This window comes from Stegodyphus dumicola, chromosome 6 (assembly GCF_044657685.1).
Source record: "Stegodyphus dumicola isolate Sdum_Otavi_A_Nest chromosome 6, ASM4465768v1".
NCBI lineage: Eukaryota > Metazoa > Arthropoda > Arachnida > Araneae > Eresidae > Stegodyphus > Stegodyphus dumicola.
Window position 1 is genome coordinate 185,304,949 of NC_140773.1, and position 21,220 is coordinate 185,326,168.

At 33.7% G+C, this 21,220-nt stretch overlaps 1 protein-coding gene across 1 annotated transcript in view; it reads right to left on the minus strand.

The window, feature by feature from the left end:
* Positions 1 to 4,421: 4,421 nt before the first annotated feature.
* Positions 4,422 to 21,220, minus strand: part of LOC146996908 (LIM domain transcription factor LMO4-B-like) — a 71,063-nt gene continuing 54,264 nt past the window's right edge. The window contains exon 3 of the mRNA XM_085819269.1: positions 4,422 to 9,517. Coding sequence (XP_085675395.1) covers positions 9,247 to 9,517 — 271 coding nt within the window. The 3' untranslated portion in view covers positions 4,422 to 9,246. The remainder of the gene's footprint in view (positions 9,518 to 21,220) is intronic.

The window sequence follows — 21,220 nt, forward strand, 5'->3', positions numbered from 1 at the left end:
CTGCTTACAGCTTTCATTCAATGAATAGGCAGCATCTCGTTATAGTGAGAAACATTTATGTTATAAGCATTTATATTACAAAGATTTATAACTTCTAGAATGGTCAAAGCAGACAAAATGAAAATGTACATTGCTTAACACTGGCTTCTTGGCATCCTAGGGGGTATTAAATGTGTTGCTGGTCTCCTAAGTCTCCAGTGTTGAATATTTTGACTGTTTTCTTATATTGATGTTCGCCAAACTGAGATGTATGCCCCCCTCCCCCCGACATTTCGCCATCTCATTAAAAACTCATGAATGAATTATTGCAACTGTGCAACCTCATGCATATCAACGTACAGACCTGCAATCATATACAAGAAATAACAATTTTTATCTTTTCCTTGTCAGCGGAAATACTACATGTTTTAAGAAATAAATATGTTACAAAAGAAAGTAAAATTTACTTTTCTTTTTTGAAATATTCTCTAAATACAATTGGGTTTTAACCCTAGTAACCCAATATGCTTCTTCAGATAGCTACTAGATGTTTTGGAAAATTACCATCTTATGAAATGTGTTCATGTGTTTTATATTCGACAGTTTTCAGATATTTCCTAAATCTCGCGCCTCTACAAATTTATCCTTTTCTATCGGTTTGCAAATGTTTTTGTTAATTTTTGTCTCCTCTAAAGGTTTCTTGTTTCGTATGTGTTCACATCTATCCCAATATAAAACGAACTACTTAACAGAAAGAAATAGTGTTACACAGTTTTCCAACTATTTCGGTCATGTGATTGCATTTCGTTTGCTCAACACGATCAGTTAGTTATGAAAGAAATGTCATAAATCATAGATCAAGCATAATGTTTTAACAGGAAATTTTGTTTCAATCTACTAAAATTGATAAAGAAATATGTTAAATGTTAAAATTAATTTAAGGCGATGGAGACGGCTTACAAGTTATTCAGGAGATGCATACTGTTGCGTTCTACGGGTTCGTGGATTTGGAATAATTGATGACAATAGTTGATGGAGAATCAAAACACATTCGCCAGTATTACACAGGCAAGGTCCAAACACATGTTTACAAGCGTCGAAAAACTAGATAAACATACTGAAACAATCAGCAACACAATCTTCAATCTATAACGGGGAAGACAGCTTCATGGCAAAGCACTAAAGTACAGCTCCCGACTCGGTCGATTGCTGTCAAGCTAACTTCTGACCTCAAAACACTCCTCTCTCCCAAGACAGACAGGGTATATATAGCTTTAACCTACCTTCGAGAATATTCTTGAGAAAACCGCTAAAAATGTGTTCTAGAATGTTCTTGCTCCATCTATAACATATCATCAATTTTGTCGCCAAATAGCCAATTTATGGGCAGTTAGGCAATTTAAATATGACAACCCTGCCACCTTCTGGAAACCCTAAGCCGTAACCTTCGAGAGGGCCATGACACTCCTCGAACAAGTCAGAGATGAGTCATACTTTCCGTCCATCGTTTTTCCACCATTAGTTTTGTAACTACCACGAGGCGTGTGTACGTTCTTGTAAAGCTCTCTGTACGTTCTTCTAAAGCTCTTGTAAAATTCTTGCAAAGTTCTTGTAAAGCTCTGTCAATATAGTTTGTTGTTAAGTGCTGACTTTGTTAATATTGTAGCAATGCCTGACCATTGTTGTGTACCTAAGTGCAATTCTAATTATGCTGGAACTGAAAATTACGTGAGTGTGTAAAAATTTCGAACGGGTGAAGCAAAAAAGAAGCTTTGGTGCTGTAAGATTCCTCGCGCGAATTTCATACCATCTAAACGAAGTGTTGTTTGTGAAAAACATTTGCGCAAAGATATGATTGTGCGTGAAGATGTATTCACGGATAAAAATGGGGCGATTTTAAGAATTCCAAGAAAACGTTTAATGTTAAAAGACGATGCATATCCATGCATATTTAACGGCTGTGATGGAGAGTTAAATGTATCAACGAATGAACAACAAGCTTTAATATATAGCTGATTATTGTGTACATTCTTTGAAACTGCAGTGTGTAATCTGCAAAGAAAAAGTATTAAGTTTGGATAATTTATTGATTGAAGGGGGAGATTATAATAATCTTTCATTACCTCAAACAATAGAAACCAAAGATAAGTGCACGTATTTAGATATGGTAAGTAGATGTGGTCTTAAGAAACCGTTCATACTACGTAGTTTTTAATATTATAATCCATAGTTATTGCATATTTAGAAAACTCATATCAAAGAAATATGAGTAACAAATACTGTAAGAAAATTAATAAAACTGCATTTTACAATTAAGAAAATAAAAATACTTAATTCTTCTTAAATTTCTTTACTTTTCGTTCATTTGAAGCAGAAAACTTACTATCTTCTAATACTTTTGTATAATTGTTTAAACAAATGTTTGCAAATGTATTTAGCATTTTGATGACAATATTAAAGAAATCACAGTTGCAAGACTGACATATTTCATTACCAAGTAGCCCACAATTACTTATAAATATTTTATAACGAAATGGCATATTTAAAAGATAAGTTATATGTATTTGCTAAGATATACCCATAGTATAAATATGAATGTTTGAATTTAGAGTTTTTACCATTAAAGTATATTGATTTCATTGCTTAATTTTTATATATATTTGTGATAGCAGGAAAATTCATGATAAATGCGATAAAAAAAAGTTTCACTGTACGCTATTTCGTGAAGAGAGTCTTTAATGCATGTAGTATGCTACTGTGTATATTTAATTATTTTCTGTGCAGTGTATGCGAAAAAGTTTACTGATTTTAGAAAATGAATTTTTTTAATGAAATTATCATGATTATTTCAAAGAATAGAATATGTTAAGGTATGATAGAAAGAGCAGATGTTAAGAAACCACTATAAATAACAATAAATATGAACGTTTGATTATATGATTTTTGTTATTATATTTACGTATAACTTTAGCTTTGTTGCTTAATTTGATATATATGATAATACGGACGAAATAAATAAATAAATAAAAAAGATTTTGACATGCTGTTTAATGAAGAGCAGATTTTAACGCACATAGTAAATTTTTGTGTATATTATTGAAAGCTCTTCTATGTAATATTCGAAGAAAGATTAATTTAATTAAAAGAAAGATTAATTTAATTAAAAGAAAGATTAATTTAATTAAAAGAAAGACTAATTTAATTAAAAAAAGATTAATTTAAAAAAGTATATAAATGATAATCGTAATTCCTATTACCCTAAAATTTAGAAGCTAAAATATGCATATGCACCTGCATATGATTGAAAGAAATGGTGTTAAGAAACATCAGCATTACTACCAAATATTGTAATCCATAATTATTGCATTTTAATTATATAATATTTAAAAAACATTAAATTTTACATTAAGTGCAAATTGCAGTTCTGCTATTTTTCTCTTGGAATTTGTAAAATAGCTCTTTCAAATATGAATGTCGGAAGGCTTTTTTGTTATAAGATTTAGATATGTTTTTTTGTATGAAATATTTTTATCACATTTATTAGCTAATTTATATAGTATTTTATTTACATACGTTGGAGGTATAGAAGTTGATGGTTATAAATTTTGCTCTGAAACGCGAATAAATTAATACTTGAGCCTAGGTAAAATATTAATTATTATCTTAAGAACCCCTTTCCAATTTATCATGACAGTGACAATTTTCAATCAGCGTTTAAATTTTTGTAAAACGTTCGTTTGTTCTTCGGTTCTTTCAATTATATTTATGCACAAAGTTAATTGAAATACGTATCTGTAAAAGGCCTAAAAAGTGAAAATAATGTATATGAAGCCTCCTTTTTTTCAGCTATTTTAATTAACTAAACAACATGATAAAGTTATATTTCCGACGGAAATTTAAAAATCCAGATGACTTTCCGGCGATAACATCGGACGGAAAGCTCCGCCATGTTTATACAGTGTCATGGCCTTCTCCCTCTCGAAGGTCACGCCTCACTGCGTAACCGCTGGACAAAAAGCGTATCAGATCCAAAAATAGGGGATTTTAAATGCGTTTTTTAATCTTGAAAAAACCGTGTAAATTGAATTAGTATTATTTAGAACATCACGAAAAAATCTGAATCTTCAAGTAAAGACATTATGGCATGCTGTCATTCCCTTTATTCACATGACATGGAACTACTTGGCATAGAGTTTATTCCACGAAATTAAAATGAGTATATAAGGTAAACATTTTGAATCGATTTAGGAGATCTAGGCACCTATCACAGCACAGTAAAAGAGACTCAAGGTTTCAAGAACTTTCTGGTAAAGTTCTTGAAGCCTTGAGTCTCTTTTAAGTAGAAATGCTATTTCAAGTTCGGAATTTTTAATACGAATTATTTCACATTAAGAAAAAATTAAAAGAAAGTGATAATAAGCAGACCAACAACTTGGAAAGTTTACATTGTTTTATTTATAACACAAATTTATTTACATTATATACATATATAAAAATGCCCTTTCACAGAAATATTCAACATTTTGCAGTTTTCCGAATGGAATGTTCTTGTATTCAGGTTAAGTACTTTAGGGAAAAAAAAAAATGAGTTACTCAGTTTAGTACTCAAGTATTACGTCGTCGACCCTGAAACTGCTGCGAGGCAGGGCGATTTAGCATCAGTTGTTGATCAGCATGACGTCACAATACACTCATAACATCTGCCCTATGGCTTGATTTAATCTCGATTGATTTGCGATAAGCCAACGTTTGTTTTTGTAACCAGGATATAAATTAACTCTTATTGTTGTACCTTTTCTTTAATTAAAAAAATAGCGCTGTAGTATCATATTTCAGACTGAATTCCTGTTCATTGAGAGCTCGTTGTAGGGCCTAAAAAATAATAGAAATCGGCGAAAACTTTTTTTTTTTTTTTTTTTTTTTTTTACGAAGCAAAAAAACGAAGCAGGTGGATTACTTTCACAAACAGTGGCGATTTGGTAGACTGGGCAGCGAGACTGACGATGTTTTTTAATAAGAGTTAAAGACAGAAATGTGGTTCAGAATTCCGCATGAACGACTGGCGCGAATTTGGCGGGATCCCGCCAACTTTTATAGTTCGATTGTGGTCAGCTTTCACGGTTAACAGTCGAAGAGATAATATTTAACTATCAAAAATTCACTTTATATAGGATAAGAAATATAAATGTGAACTACATTTGCAGGAAAAGAAAAAGGGCTAAATTTTTTCTGGTTCATTCTTTTACATAGAAAACATATTTTACTTATATATTTAAAAAGGAATAGTTAAATCATCGATAAAATGTTAACAAGACAATGTTCTCCTTTTTAAGACGGTAGAGAGGTATAAAGAATTTTCGTCCTTTAACATAATATGAAATTATAATTTTATGAACATGATTAACTCTTTTAAGAAATGGAATTCTGACGAAATGTATAAATGAATTAGTATCACATGAATTGAATTTAATCTCATTCGTGGATATTGACACATTATGTTTCTTCTTCAGGCGAAACCAATAAATTACTTTTAAGACTTTTTTTATTTGAATTGTTACAATATACACGTAAAGTACCATTTTATATAGCAGTAGTCAAATAAAATATTTTTCATTCATACAGAGGCTATACATAAGACATAAAACTTTTGGTCAGCCATAAACTACATTTACAATATTCGTGTTCAATGGAAAGTGTATAATTTAATAAAAGTAATGCAGCCATATTAAAAACACATATTAGAAATGGTGAATTCTCTTTGATATTTCTAATAACAATAATTTTTTTATTACATTTTATATAAATAAAATAGTGAGAAGAAAGCATAATAACGTGTCCCTGCGCTTATCTGTAGTTAGAAATTGTGTTACCATAAACAAATATATTTTTTAATTCTCTGAATAGCTACTTTTCCTCCCACGTAGTTTTGAAAAAATATATATATACTGCAATCATAATGCATTGATGTAAAAATCTTAATCTTCAGACATTTTCTATATAACATCAAATGAAATTTGATGACAAAAGAATCAAAATTTGCATAAAAATTCTTTAGAAATTTAATATGTATATTTGGTAAAACTTCAAATGAGATAGTCAGAATCTGCGTAAAATTCATTCAGAAACTGAACACGTATGAAACAATAAAATATTAAAACTGAACATCTTCGATTATTGTTTCGGTTACTAGATACTCTTGGAGAAAGGCAGATACGAGTTTACTTTGATTGTCAGAAATAACTTTTTTTTATGATCAAAATACTAGCTGTGCTGATTATACTTTAAATAAAATCAACACCTTGCTTTAATCATTAAAGCAATTCTAATTTTGCTGTTAACAAAGAAAAATTAGAATTGTTTTAGCTTCAAATAAGGAAGACAAAAAATTTTTCGAATAAAATGAATAACAGCTCTTTTGGGCAATCTGGTTTTTGACTTGAATAAAAATCGATCTTTCCTTGTCTTCAAAATTGATATAAGTATCCTCATACTTACTGAAAGCATAGGAAGACCTGTAAATATTGAAATACACATTAGTTTGAAGAAAATACAGTTGCCATTAAAAATGAGCGATATTAGTTAAAATTATCTGCTAAATAACTATGCGTAATTCAAAAATAGTATAGAATATGAGTTTTCAACCACCTTCTGGCAAAATTTAGTAGCATTTTGAAGTTTCGGAAAGTAACCAAAAACGATGCTGCATGCCTATGTAACCAAAACGATGCTGCAGAGTTACTGGTTACGTGTATATATTTTCAGCCATGATATTAAAGTAATTTTGCTGCTTATTGTTTTGGCTGTGTGTGTCTCTGTATGAACAAAATCGTTTACAATTTTTTATGCAGTCCTTACGTATTGGTGCGTTTATAATTCTAACTGATGCAAATAATTCCGTTGCTTTATCGAAAGTTTCATCAAGTTTGTAATCTATGCTTCAAAATAAAGTCGTCAAATTATTAACGCTCTACTTATGTTAGTTGCTACTTATTGATTACGGTACTTACGTAACTTACGTACTTCGACCGTAAACGTTGCCTTCCATCGAACCCGAAAGTTGACTGGCCAAATTGCCCCAATCATTCCTAAGGAATTGCGATCTGCAGTTCTGTCTCCAACGCTTAGAACAAAATATTCACCAGTATCTCTGCACAGTCCATTAAATAGTCACTGCTGCGGAAGTATTCAATTCGCTTCGTTTCTGCGCTTCCTAGAAAGGCTTTTGTCGATTTCTACTGTTTTGTTACACGTCCCGACTTCACCGCAAGCTCTGTATAGAACGCTTTTTCCAGCAATCAACTACTGTTTCATCACCCATACCCAACTCATCTTTCCCCCCTTTAACAGATGTTAATTTTCTAGACTACTTGTAAAGGAATTTTCTAGACTACCTGTAAAGGTACGAGTGCATTCAAAAATGTGATACTTCAGCTCTCGAAGTCAATTTTTTCAAAATGCAATAAAGAAATGCTGCAACGACCGTTAGTTTATATTCTTGTTCACAAAAATAGAAAGCTGCTTATCGAAAATCAATCGATATTACATCAAAAGAAAGAATGTTACGAGTGTGTTGTGGCATTATTCTTATCCATAAATGGAGCTTAATAGCGCTGCTTGGTGAGAATTTCACAGTCGACGGGATAATACTTAAGTACCTTGATTAATTATATATATTTATGAAAGCACCCTGTTGCTGCAGTTAATTTGCAGCAACAGTTTGTATTTTTTTACAATTCTCAGTTGGATACTTTTATTCAATTCGGTATATATAATTGTTGTAAAATAGTATATTATTTGTTATTTATTCCTGTACTTCCTCTGTACTATATATTTGATTCATAATCAGTACACTTATTATCCCACGAAACATAACATCATTTTTCTAGAGCGAAACTAGAGTAAGAAGCTCTTTTCTATAAAAAAGGTGGTTTTAAGAACTTCGTTCAAGTCTGGTCATTTTCTTCAAAAAATAAATGTCGTTTTTCTTTTTTAGCTATATTAAATTGTTTTATATTGATAAAAAAGAGCATATATTTTGCAGGAACTTTTACAAAAGCGTGACAAAATACTGATTGAAAACAGACATTTCAAATATTCAAAAAATCTCAGTAATTTGTGGCTATGATCATAGGTATATGGGGTATTGAGTTTTAGTATATTCAAAATTCTTCCATTGAAATGAAAAATTAAATTTAATTTTCTAACGAGAAATTTAACTTCTAGGTACAACATATGCATTAAGTTATCGTAAATATCTGAAAAAAATAAGAGTGAATGCGAGGTAACTGCTAAACTGCTAAAAATGAAAAGTTTCCAATATCAATCGAAACATCTTTTATTTTTAATTGCAATAGCTAGACGTCGCAGTGTCTTTAGCATGTTTCTGTTTGAGAAAGTGATATCAGCTACTTATTGAAATTTTTAGACAAACTGATACTTATTTCATGCTTATCGGATTTAGAAATAAATTCAAATGTTAATTATATGTTAAAAATAAAACAGTTTTTTAAACCAAGAAATTTTATAATTTGTCACAAAAAAGTGAAACATACCTGTATAAGCCATATATAAGTCACAAAAAAGTGAAACATACCTGTTGTCCCAAGGTCCCATCTATTATGGCATTTTGAACTAATTTTTACGTTTATGCAATTCAATCTGACGTTCTTTTTCATAAAAGCACATTAAAAACAGCTGATATTTCACTTCAATTCAGTAATTTACCAGTTATGTTAGTTAGGTTTAACTAAAAGCATGTGATCTTAATAAGAAGCTGAAATTAAACATGTACGTAGAAACTTTATCTTTGCATATGTTCATATTCTAAAGGCTTTCAAAAGTTTGCAGTTCATTTTTATACCAATGCAACACGTCATTATTACTTTTCTATCTTTTAGAATAATTTCGCATTAGAGCAGATAAAAGTATTAATTATAAATGAGACTTAAAATAAAATTCAAGCGTAAAAATTTATTTCGAAATAATTAAGAATTATATATTAGAGTTTGCCATGACGCTGTACTCTGTCATAAACAATGGCAGAGTCACCTGATTAAGACAGCACACGCTAGCTTAATCAGATGAATTAATTTGCCATTTCAGCCAACAATGATATTCGCTTTTAAAACTCGGACATTTTTCTTTTGAATTAAGTAATTGGCAAAGTAAGTCCCACTTACATACAGTTGATGCGAAAAACATGTTCCGATAAATGTGCTTTGGTTTATAATCGGATGTTAACAAAAGTTAGCTGTAAAATGAAACTCGTCACGTCTTGACTGTTGATGACACTCTTGTGCTTTTTGGAGATCTTCGTTGAGTCAAAGGAACATTTCTTCTCAACAGTCGTAAACATTCTCTATCGCAAAGAATACGACCCTCCCAGAACTGGTATTTGTCTCCTAGAGAAAGAGGACCATGGCATCGGGAGCAAATGAAACACTTTAAGTGGTACGCCAAACCTTGGATCTTCATCACCATCTCATTTGCTGGTATTGTTTCTCGACAAGCATGACATTCACCATCTCTGCCAAAGAGTCTGAAATAAAAAAGTGTATACGAGTAAGTACTATATAGTATTGCACCCAAATGAGAGAAAAATGACACTTCGATATAGGGGTGGAAAAAGTAATGGTGGTGGTAGAGATGATGATATGTTGTTGCTTTTTTTTTGCAAGATTAGTTGTCATAATATGGGGACTTGGGCTAAACTTTTGAGGACTTGGGCTAAAGTAAATACAACCGATTTCAATCGAATTTACTGCTGTTCTTTGTTTAATTCCATCTCTCTGATATTTACAACCTGTTATTTATGACGCAATTGTTCCATATTCATACTAAAAAAAAAAAAAAAAAGCATAGCGTAGTTGCTAATGTAAAAAACCGATAAATTCTCACTCCCAAACGGAAGGTTTCTCCGCTGCGCGGCTATACCATTTTAAAAGAACGCTAAATTCACAATTTTATTTTGTAATGATTATAAATAATTCCATGTAAAATGTATTGCTGTTTAATTAGGTATTTTAAGTATTAGTTTCTTTGGCTGATTTCATTTTATAAATTTCTTACGCTTTTGTGGTGAGAAAATCCTGAGCAGGGAAGGAAAGCTTTCATCAAGTACTTTTAGATAAGATGAAAATGAAACTGATAATTAATAATATATATGCTATTGTGTGGATAGACATAGTAATGTATCATATATTGAGGTAAAATAAACTCAATCATTGGTTGAATCTTCATAAAATGTTTTTAAAATGTTTACAGTAGATTAAGACAATTCAGATCAAATAAAATTAAATAAGAAAACTTACACTGAAAATCACTAGATGTGCAGAAATAAAATTTGAACAGCGTAAGCATTGTTAATTCAGCGAATTAACATTTTACTTGGTATTTATCTCCAGTAAAGTTTAAAAATTAAAAACCGAGAGATTCAGTGATCTGCCGGGGTGAACGGAAGACGTGATGAAAAATTGTCATATCTCCCGGTCAAGTCTCCCGGTAAAACCGAGATAATATACGTATACGTGACTGAATTTCGCAAATTAAATTTCTTTCGGATAATATTATGCAGCAAATATATTTTTTTTAGAGCGGAACACAAATTCAATCCAAAAAATGCACTTTCACAATGAAATTCAATAATTTAATTTTTACTTTGATGAATAAATGAAATAAAGTAAAAATAATATTTACCAAGAAATAAGTTTAATCTGAGCTTACGAATCTCGGTGCTGCATTGATCTGGACATGCGCAAAACTACTTATATATGTTACGTTTTGTGTATTAATTTTATTTATTAAACTCGCATTTACGAATCACAAAATATTTTAAAAGAGCATATATCTAGAATTTTTGACAGATATTCTTTCATGCTGCAGATAAAAATGCTCTGTTCTGTACAATGCCAAGTGCACATGTTCGAGTAGAAGACTATATTATTAAAAATTCGATGACTCTACGTACCGTAAATTTTTCTCAACGCCAGAAACACACAAATTCATGCAGATTCTTTATTACTTAATTTCTTTAAAAATTACGCAGGGCGATAATATTTCGTGGCAACAATTTGAAAAATGTTACAGCCTTTTATAGTGATTCAATGCAAAATCCCGTTTCGTGATTAATAGCTCGTTTGGGCTACTCTGCTGAAATTTTCTTATTGTATCATTTTTCGCATTGTTTATTTTAAGACATTTTTTATTTGTAAAAAATATTTCTTGCCAAAGAAATTTATTACCATAGCAGAAGGATTTACACGCTCATGTATAGAACAGCATATTTTTCATTAAAAAAAAATTCATTTCGAATGAGTCACCGTACACTCAAGTAATGGCTTAACGAAAATAATATATTAGTTACTTAGAACATTAACGTTGCTTTCTGGTTTATACTATCTGTGTAAGCTAGATTTTTTGTATATGTATTACTTTTTAGTTTAACATAATTTACAGATTTCAATGAATATTTTTTGTTATCTTTGCTAAAGAAAAAGGCAGAAGGTTACCCTTTAAGATCAACATTTTGGAGGGAAGATAGTTACTCAAAATGGTGATCACCCGAAATGGCCACCCAAAATTATGTTTACCAAGGCTAAAGAAAGCTACTGTAAAGGCTACTTCTTTATTATAGAGGCTACTTCTTTATTATGGCGGCTTCCGCAATTTAATCGTTAATCAACCGAGATGTTATCAGGGTCAATGTTCCTTCTAACCTTCTTCGGGAACATGCAAGGACCTGACTCAGAACAGAGAGCTTACTAAAGCTATGTTCAAAACTGTGGGAAGTAAACAGGATACACAAGAAGGGTATACAAGACCCTTTATTCTTCTCTATTTACAATGACTTCCGTACTTCGGAATACACCGACCCGCTACTTGGGGTCAAAACGTAAAAGTATAAAAATAAAACTAAACTCTAATTTAACTTAGAATAATAATTAGAATAATAAACGTGGAAGATTGGCCTTATAATAACAGGAAGCGTATGTAGTACAGAGAACTGTGAACACTACAATACGTTTAAATTTATCAAGAGGATTAAAACCTCTGGCCTGGAAGGCAACAAGCAACTGCGTAACTTCTAAAGTAAGCGGCCTGCGTCGACTCACTGCTTCCTCTCTCTCGCTTGGCAAAAAGCCACAACTTAAATACTTGGCGTTCGCCAGACAAACTTTGCATAAAAACCTTAACGCTTATAATTCTGGCCGGAAGTAGAAATTAGAAGTGATAGTAAAGATTTAAAATAAAATAAACGTTAGTAAAACTTAAGATCCTTACATACTTCCCGCCAGAGTTAATTAGTTTGAAACTGAGGTCTAAAACGACCTTGTTGAAAACTTTTAGCTCTAGAATCTAACGCGAGGCCAATCTTTTACAAATATTTTTCGCTAGAAACTAGAAATTTAAAAGAAAGAAAATTTTTTTTTACAATAGCAGCTCCCAGGATACACACTTTTTTTTCATCTGTACTGCATCTAAACAGGAGCTTTTATTCAATTCTGGTTCCTTCCAGAGATCTGGAAGGAAAACTAGTTTAATGAAATGTTACACAATGAAATGGCAAGTAACATATATAATTATACTTCTCTTAACATTCTTATTTCATTCATGACTATTTTAATTATCTCTCCCCGTGCTCTCTGACATGTGTTGTAAAAGAACACCAAACACGAATGTGTTTCTGTCTACGTGTTCCACACTTCCTCCTACAATCAAAACACTAACGTGTTAAAATTCAACATAACAAGACCTCTTAACACACCCTAATTTCAACTCTAAACCCTGAGGTACTATTCTGAAAGTGTCTAACTCTAAAGTGTAGCGTCAGAGAGCCTAACTACATCATTCAACCTTTAACACATATTCGCCATGCTTTAGTCTTTTTACAGTCACACGAATAAAAAAAAAATTTAACATTCACTTTTACCATATCACGGTATTTCTTAACATTTAAAATAATAGTTCACATTGTATATAAGAACATATCAACATGCCGTTAATTTTACACATTTAAAAGCATACATTAGTAGTACATTGTTAACTTCTATTCTTTTCAAAGCAAGTGCCAATTTTTTCTACATTGAAATACTACATTTCAAAAAGTCTTTCAGACTAAAACTTCTTTCTTGCTAGCATGTTTTAAATAAAATTTATACAATAACTTTTTACAATATTTAAGTCTTTACACAACGCTATTATACATCAACTTTAGTTTTACGCGAGTAATTGAAAAACATAATACCCAAAATCGGTAACAACTCATTTCTCGCCCTTTTGGCGATAAAGGTAGACCTCGCATGAGGTAAAACTTCTTGAAATCTGCCACTTGCAGTAAGAATGAAAGATTAACTTAAGTTTGCAAAGTAACATAAATTTTTACTTATCTTTGTGATATTCGGACATCCTTTTCTGGGCCCAGTCTTTAAACGTATTGCAGACAGTTGTTTGATTTATCCTCCTTCTTGTACGGGTTCGCCCTTCAGTGCCTTCCTCTGGAAGCTTCCTTTTTTCACCAGTTCGGTCACCCTTGAATACCTTCTTTTTCTCCTCTGCTTGTGGTCTTGGCCGTTTGATGGCAGCGGGTCTTGGCGGAACCGGGAACCATCTTTCGTGTTCCTGCTTGGACATCGCTGCTGGCCGTTCAAATTTTCCTTGTAACTTTTCCTCCACCGCTGATGGCCCTTCCGCAGTTCGGTGACATTTGCTGCGGAGAGTCCTGTCGGATGAGTAGATCTTACGTTTTAGAGCCGGGTTATAGTTGCCGTCATTTCTCCTGGTTCTCTTCACATACGTCGTCCTTCTCCCTTCTTCATTCTGGGGGTGTTCGTGAACTCTCTTTTCTGGACGGTGGAACGGCTTCTTTTTCTTGCTCCCTTCAATTTTTCCGCGGGGAAATTTTCTTTTCACTTGCTCCTGCCTCTTACTGGCTTGCCCTTGTACTTGTCGTTTTTCCACCTCTGGAGCTTGTGCCTGCGGTGTCTGCCGTGCCGGATCCTGCAAAAGATCTGAAAATATTTGCATTTTATTACGATCGAAGTAGGGTTTGATTTGATCAATGTTTGCGGAGCAGGTTTCACCATTTCTGGCTTTTAACACTACTACAGCGTGAGTTATTTTTTCTATAACATATGGTCCTTCAAATCGTGGAAAAAATTTGGCAGTCTCATCTTCTGGTGCTGAAGAAAGTGAATGCTTAATTTTTAAAACTTCATCCCCTACTTTATAAGTTACTCCCCGTCGTTTCAAATCATAATAGAGTCTCTGTTTTCTATGTGCTACTTCCGTATTCTTCTTTGCTTCCTTAATTAGTTTTTCTATATCACCCATTTTATATTCTGGGGCTCTTTGTTGCACATAAAATAACTTATCTAACAACATTATAATCTTTCTGCTTACAAATAACTCAGCAGGAGTTTTGCCCGTTATATCATGTTTTGCGGTCCTAAGGGCGAAAGCAAAGTCATTGACATAGTTATCCCAGCTTTTATGAAAATTTTTAACATAACTACGGATAATTTTCACTATATTTCTATTGACCCGTTCCGCTATATTTGATTGCAGCCGATACGGAACCATTTTTAAATGACGTATGCCCAGTTTTTGGCACATGTCTTCAAATATATTACTTACAAATTGAGGACCATTATCCGATATAACTTTTAGGGGCGCCCCGTATTTTAAAATATACTTATTTAAAATAGAATCAGTAACTAATCTCGCGGAGGCTCGTTTTAAGGGAACAATTTCGGTCCATTTACTAAAATGATCAACCATAACAAGGAGATAGCGACTTTTATTTAACTGACTTTTTGGGAAAGGGCCCAATAAATCGATGCCAATTATTTCATTTGGAAATTCGGATTTAATACTATTTAGGAACCCGGCCGGGCGGAAATTAATATAATTAACGGCTTGACATGTTGGGCAGGACTGGACATACGCCCTTGTTAACTTTCGCAGTTCAGGAAAGTAGACTGCCTCGCGTACGCGTTGGATAGTTTTTCGAATACCAGCATGAGAAGCTAAAGGGCTGTCATGGAGCTCCTGCAGGATATTTAATCTAAGACTAGCTGGGATAACAGGTCGAAATTCGTTGTTGGAATTCGTAGTTTTTGTATAAAATAATAGACCATCTATTAGTTCGTAATGGGCCGCCCTATTTCTTATCGCCACAATACCTTGGTGGCTAAAATTTTCAGGATCCTTCAAATACTCATAAATGCTTCCAAACTCAGGATCCTTACCCAGTTCGGTTATTACAGTTTCTCGGGAATTTATTGTACATGCTGTAAGCATTGCCACCTTTACGGTATTACCTTGTTCGTCTATTTTAATTCTTGATAGGGGATCTGCTACGATATTTTCCTTTCCGGGGGCATGCTTGATTACAAGATTATATTCTTGCAGCTTGAGTGCCCCTCTTATTAACCTTGGGGATAAGTTTTTCCCTGAGTACAATCTAGTTACCGCCGCATGATCAGAGTACACTGTTATCGGCGCCTTTCCAAAATAGACTCGGAACTTTTGCACTGCTAACAGAACTGCAAGTGCCTCTCTCTCGGTCGCGGAATAGTTTCTTTGTGTTTGATTTAAAGTTCGGCTAAAACATGCCACGGGCTGCTGATTTTGCGAAAGTACCGCTCCTACCTCATAATCCGAAGCATCCGCTGAAATTTCTAAATTCTCATCCTTTTCAGGAAATTTCAACACAGGGGCTTGCGTTAATGCTTGTTTTAATTTTTCGAAAGCACTATTGGCTTCGGCCGTCCACGAGAATCTTGCCTTTTTCCTTTTTAATTTTAACAATGGTTCAGCAATAGCTGCAAAATTTTTTATAAAGGACCTATAATATGAACAAAGTCCTAGAAAAGAAGAGAGCTTCTTCGCCGTGGTTGGAGTCGGATACTTTTGTACAGCAATTATTTTTGATTCGTCTGTCTCGATTCTTTTTTGAGATATTTTGTAACCTAAATATTTTAATTCAGGGGCTGCAAATTTGCACTTTTCGACATTAACTTTTAGACCGGCGTCATTTAATAAAGAAAAGACCTGTCTTAAATCCTGTACATGTTGGTCGAGATTATCACTAGTAATAATGATATCGTCTAAATAGATAAATGTGGACTTTCCAAGAACAGGTCTTAACACAATGTCCATGCATCGCTGAAATGTTGCCGGGGACCCTGAAAGGCCAAACGGCATACGCAAAAATGCATAAGTGCCAGACTTGGTTATAAAAGCAGTCTTAGGCACGTCCTCAGGCCTAACCCCTATTTGAAAATAACCAGTCGTTAAGTCTAAAGTCGTCATAAATTTGGTTGATTTTATGTTCCTTAGAATTTCTTCAATGATCGGTAACGGATATACCGGATATTTAGTTATGGAGTTTAATTTACGGTAGTCAATTGCGAATCTCCACCTTTTTGGATGTGTCAAAGGATAGTCATTATTTTTCTTACATAAAACCACCGGTCTAACATAACTACTTGAGATGGGCGTTATGATCTTTTTACGTAGCATATCGGTGATATGCCATTCTATACTTTTTTTCCTTATTCTTATCATACCGGTATTGTTTTTGGCGAACTGGCATTGCATCTCCGGTGTCAATACTATGGTTAGTAACCTGAGTAAATCCTGGAATATCACTAAATAACGAAGCAAATTCACTTACCACTTGTCGGATTCTTCCTTGCTCGTCATTAGGGTGGTGGTCAAGTTTTTACATCGGCAGTTCAGCCTTTTCAGTACGAACTGGTTTCATTGTCAGCTTAAGGGACGCTTCATTAAAATCCAATGTTGCTTGTGGGTCTGAAAGAAAATCTATCCCTAAGATTATATGTGCTTGCAGATTCTTTACTATAAAAAACATCACCTTTACTTGTTCGTCCTTGATACGGACATATAGCGGTACTTTACCTATACACTTACATAGTTCTCCTTGCGCCGCTAACACTGTCGTATTATCCGAATTATATATGCGGTATTTACGAAAATACTTCCTAAAAAAATCTTCTGCCACACAGGAACACTGCGCGCCTGTATCCAGGAGTGCGGTGGCTGGGAAATTATTCACCAACACTTCAATCTTCGGAAGAGTCAAATTTTTCACCATTACTGTATTTAACTTGAAGGAAGAGAGGTTTTCGTGGCCTTCGGATTTCCGCACCCTCTCGTCAGCAGAAATCCGTTTTAGTTTAAATTATTTTTCATTTCCGTGCTTTCCTTCTTTTTCCACTGGCTTTGAGACTTTTTTCCTGGATTGCTATTGAACTGTCGACGTTCGCCGGCTGTTTTTGAATGCTCGGGTTTCCTTGCCCACTGATTCGCTTTGCTTCCGTAGCCGTGTGCTTGAGTTTGCAGTAGTCTTGGCGTACCAAATTGGTTTCGCTGTTGATATTGGCGTCTTCTTTCTATGTCCGCCGTTCTTCTACTTTCAAACTGGATTGCTAGCTCAAATAACGTTTCCAGTGTAGTCGGATTTCTTAATTCAATAAAGTCTTGCACTTAGGGCAGTAACCTCGGCAACATCACTTGAATTATTTCAGGATCCGGACGGTTTCCATACAAGAGTTTGAAGACGTGAATTTTTCTTAAAATAAAGCTTGAGAGGTTTTCGATTCTTTGTTGATATATACTAAAAAGTTCCGTTTCTAATTTCGCACGATCCCTTACAACAGGGAAGGCTTTTAGTAGGGCAGTCTTGAAATTTTCGTAAGTATAGGTGGGACTTCCTGCTTGACCCAAGAGACTTCTGCCTATACATTTGAGCCAGTTAAGCGCTTGGCCCCTCAAAGCGCTGGTAGCTAAGGTAACTTTTTGAAATTCGTGCACGGGGTAGAGCATGACGTGGTCATCCAATTTTTCCAAAAAACTGGTTACCGGTGAGTTTCCATTAAATGTTGCTTCTGGTTTCATCGAAGCGCGCATGGTCTGGACGATGTAACCAAATTCTTCCAGGGCGGCAGCTGGCATTTCTGGATTTTGAGCCGCTTCTGCAATAAGCACCGGTTCTTCTTGAAACTCGGCCATGGTTATTCTTCTTGTTTGGGCGCCACTATCAGGTTCAATGTTCCGTCTTACTTTCTTTGGGAACATGCAAGGACCTGACTCGGAACAGAGAGCTTACTAAAGCTCAATAACTGTGGGAAGTAGACAGGATACACAAGAAGGGTATACAAAACCCTTTATTTTTCTCTCTTTACAATAATTTCCGTACTTCGGAATACACCGACCCGCTACTTGGGGTCAAAACGTAAAAGTATAAAAATAAAACTAAAGTCTAATTTAAATTTAGAATAATAAACGTGGAAGATTGGCCTTATAATAACAGGAAGCGTATGTAGTACAGAGAACTGTGAACACTACAATACGTTTAAATTTATCAAGAGGATTAAAACCTCTGGCCTGGAAGGCAACAAGCAACTGCGTAACTTCTAAAGTAAGCGGCCTGCGTCGACTCACTGCTTCCTCTCTCTCGCTTGGCAAAAAGCCACAACTTAAATACTTGGCGTTCGCCAGACAAACTTTGCATAAAAACCTTAACGCTTATAATTCTGGCCGGAAGTAGAAAATAAGAAGTGATAGTAAAGATTTAAACTAAAATAAACGTTAGTAAAACTTAAGATCCTTACAATGTAACATGTAGCGAGGTATAAAAACACGTGGCGAGATTTCGATGAGATATCTTGGTTGATTAGCGATTCAATCTTGGAGGCTGCTATAGAAAGGAAGTATCCTATGAAGCTTCCTAAACGCCTCAACTTGAAAAATACTCTGACAGAAATACTTGTTTGAAAACAGACATTATCTTGTTATTAAAAGAGTTGAACAGCACTGCATTAGCAAGCACTCAAGTTTCAAGGATTTAGTTTCGTCATCAATGAAAATTTAGTGATTACAAGAATTTAGTGATCATGTCATATCACGTCATAAAAATTTATCTGACCTGTTATACAAGTAACTGTGAAAAGAAATCGGTTTTATTCATGAGCAGGTCACACATCTACTGTTGTCCACTGCAAGTGATATTACTTCGCAATGTTCATTGACAGGTGAGAGCAGGTCCGGACACCCGGACGGCTTACATAGACTAGTCGGGTATTGTCCGGATCCCAATGTTCATTTAAAATGAAATTTCTCTGCAAGACCCACGAAAAGAACTCAGATTTTGCATAAAGCCTTTGTATATGAAATAGTCTCTATCCAGCTCTAGCCGACATTATCCTTCCAGTTGGTATAAAATGCACAATTAATTTCACTTGCTGCTAACTAGCTGGAGTAAAGTATTACTGAGGTAGGTTCAACACTGTATCCCAATTTAGAAATTTTTAACATTGAATGAATTTTCAACAACAGTTTTTACCATATAGCATTACAGATTATTTGTTTGAGACATTTTCAATGCCTGTCCACTTATTTTCATACAGATGGACTGGAAAGAACGTTAAAAACCTCTAATATTAAAAACATAGCATGCTAGACCTTTCTTGGCAAATTAGTATTATACACACAGGGAGCCGTTTCGGTATCGATGCGGTAAAAGGAAAAAGAACACAATTGCCTTTATCCTATTATGCAAAGTTTAAATTGAAAAACAACGAGCGCCTCTTACATCTGCAGTAAACATTTTAAAACTGCAGGTGTAAGAGTAACAACACTGCAGATGTAGGATTAGGATTAGGAACGGGGGACGTGGGCACCATCCCTTTACCGTTATGGTTAATTGGTTTAGCGCCACGTCCTCCAATATCCAGAGCAAGGCCAGAATAAGGCCACACGTGAGACTCGCACCAGACGCCCAGACCCAGCACCCTATTCATCCGGGTAGCAGTCCAACCGACCAAAGTGCTCCCGAGGAATACTCTAAGCCAAAATGCCAGGTCCAGTGTTAATTTGTTTCCAGGAATAAAAAGTACAGTGCCAAACAAAGGCAGAATCTTTACATAGGTTAACATACAATTACATAGTTGATCACAATAAGATTATAGAATTATGACATTAAAGATACCTGGTTATCCGCCAAACAGTAGGTCTATTACAATAACATACATATGCAAAATTTGTTTAATAGTAGTAACAATTTGTGCGGCTACTCGTATTTGACAAATTACCTTTTAAATATAAACCTTACAATTGCACTTATATATGTCATGTTGTTTAGATATATATTACAAAATACAAATATGCAGACATTGAAAATGAGTTATAACAATTAATACATTATTTTGCAAATTAAGGGCTATTCACTTACTGTTTGAAATACATATTACTGTTTGAAATTTAAATCATACATGATGCTGCAAGGATACAATACATATACTTAACTTACCATTACATATACACAAACACATACACATGTAAACTCCTGTTAAGAGTATTAACAATTTGTACAGATTATGGGCTACACGTGTTTGGCGTATTACCTGTTTTTAAAAATAAGTTTTACAATTACACTTAATTATGTCATACAAAATGGTGAAAGATTACGAAATACAAATTGCAATTATTGATAATGAGTAGCAGCAGTTTTATACATTATTCTGCTGATTATGAGCTACTCATTTTTACATGTTACCGTTTTAAGTTTAAATCCTTCAAGTACATTCATGCATTGTAAATTCAAAACGCACAAAATGCTACATAGAAATATTACAATTACTTAATCAGTCATTGCATATACATATACCAAATCATATGTTAACTTTTTACTAAGTATAGGGACAATTTGTACAGATAATGGGCAATTCGTATTTGACATTTTACCTTACAGGCAAAAATCTTACAAGGACACTAATTTGTGTCATACAAATTAATTAAGAAAATATTATACAAATATGTAAACATTGATAATGAATAACGACGTAATCAGTCATTGCTTATACATATACCAATACATATGTTAATGCTAAGTAGAGCAAGAGAGTGCTTTGTGATACTTTATAGCACCACCGCCACATGGCAATTTTACATTATAATGACTGAAAATACGAAATACTACTCATATATACCGCACACATTGAAATGGTTTTTTGTAATTGGGATAAGACGATGTGCTTACTCATAAATTTTCAAACGTTTTGACAGATGCAATTATTTATATATTTGAATGCTATATTATACAGAGCTTTTACATTAATTGAGTATATATATATACTTAATTTTAACATGTATTTGCATAGAAACATTGGACATACGGAAACATAGAACATTGGCTATACACAAAAATTGCACGTTAAAT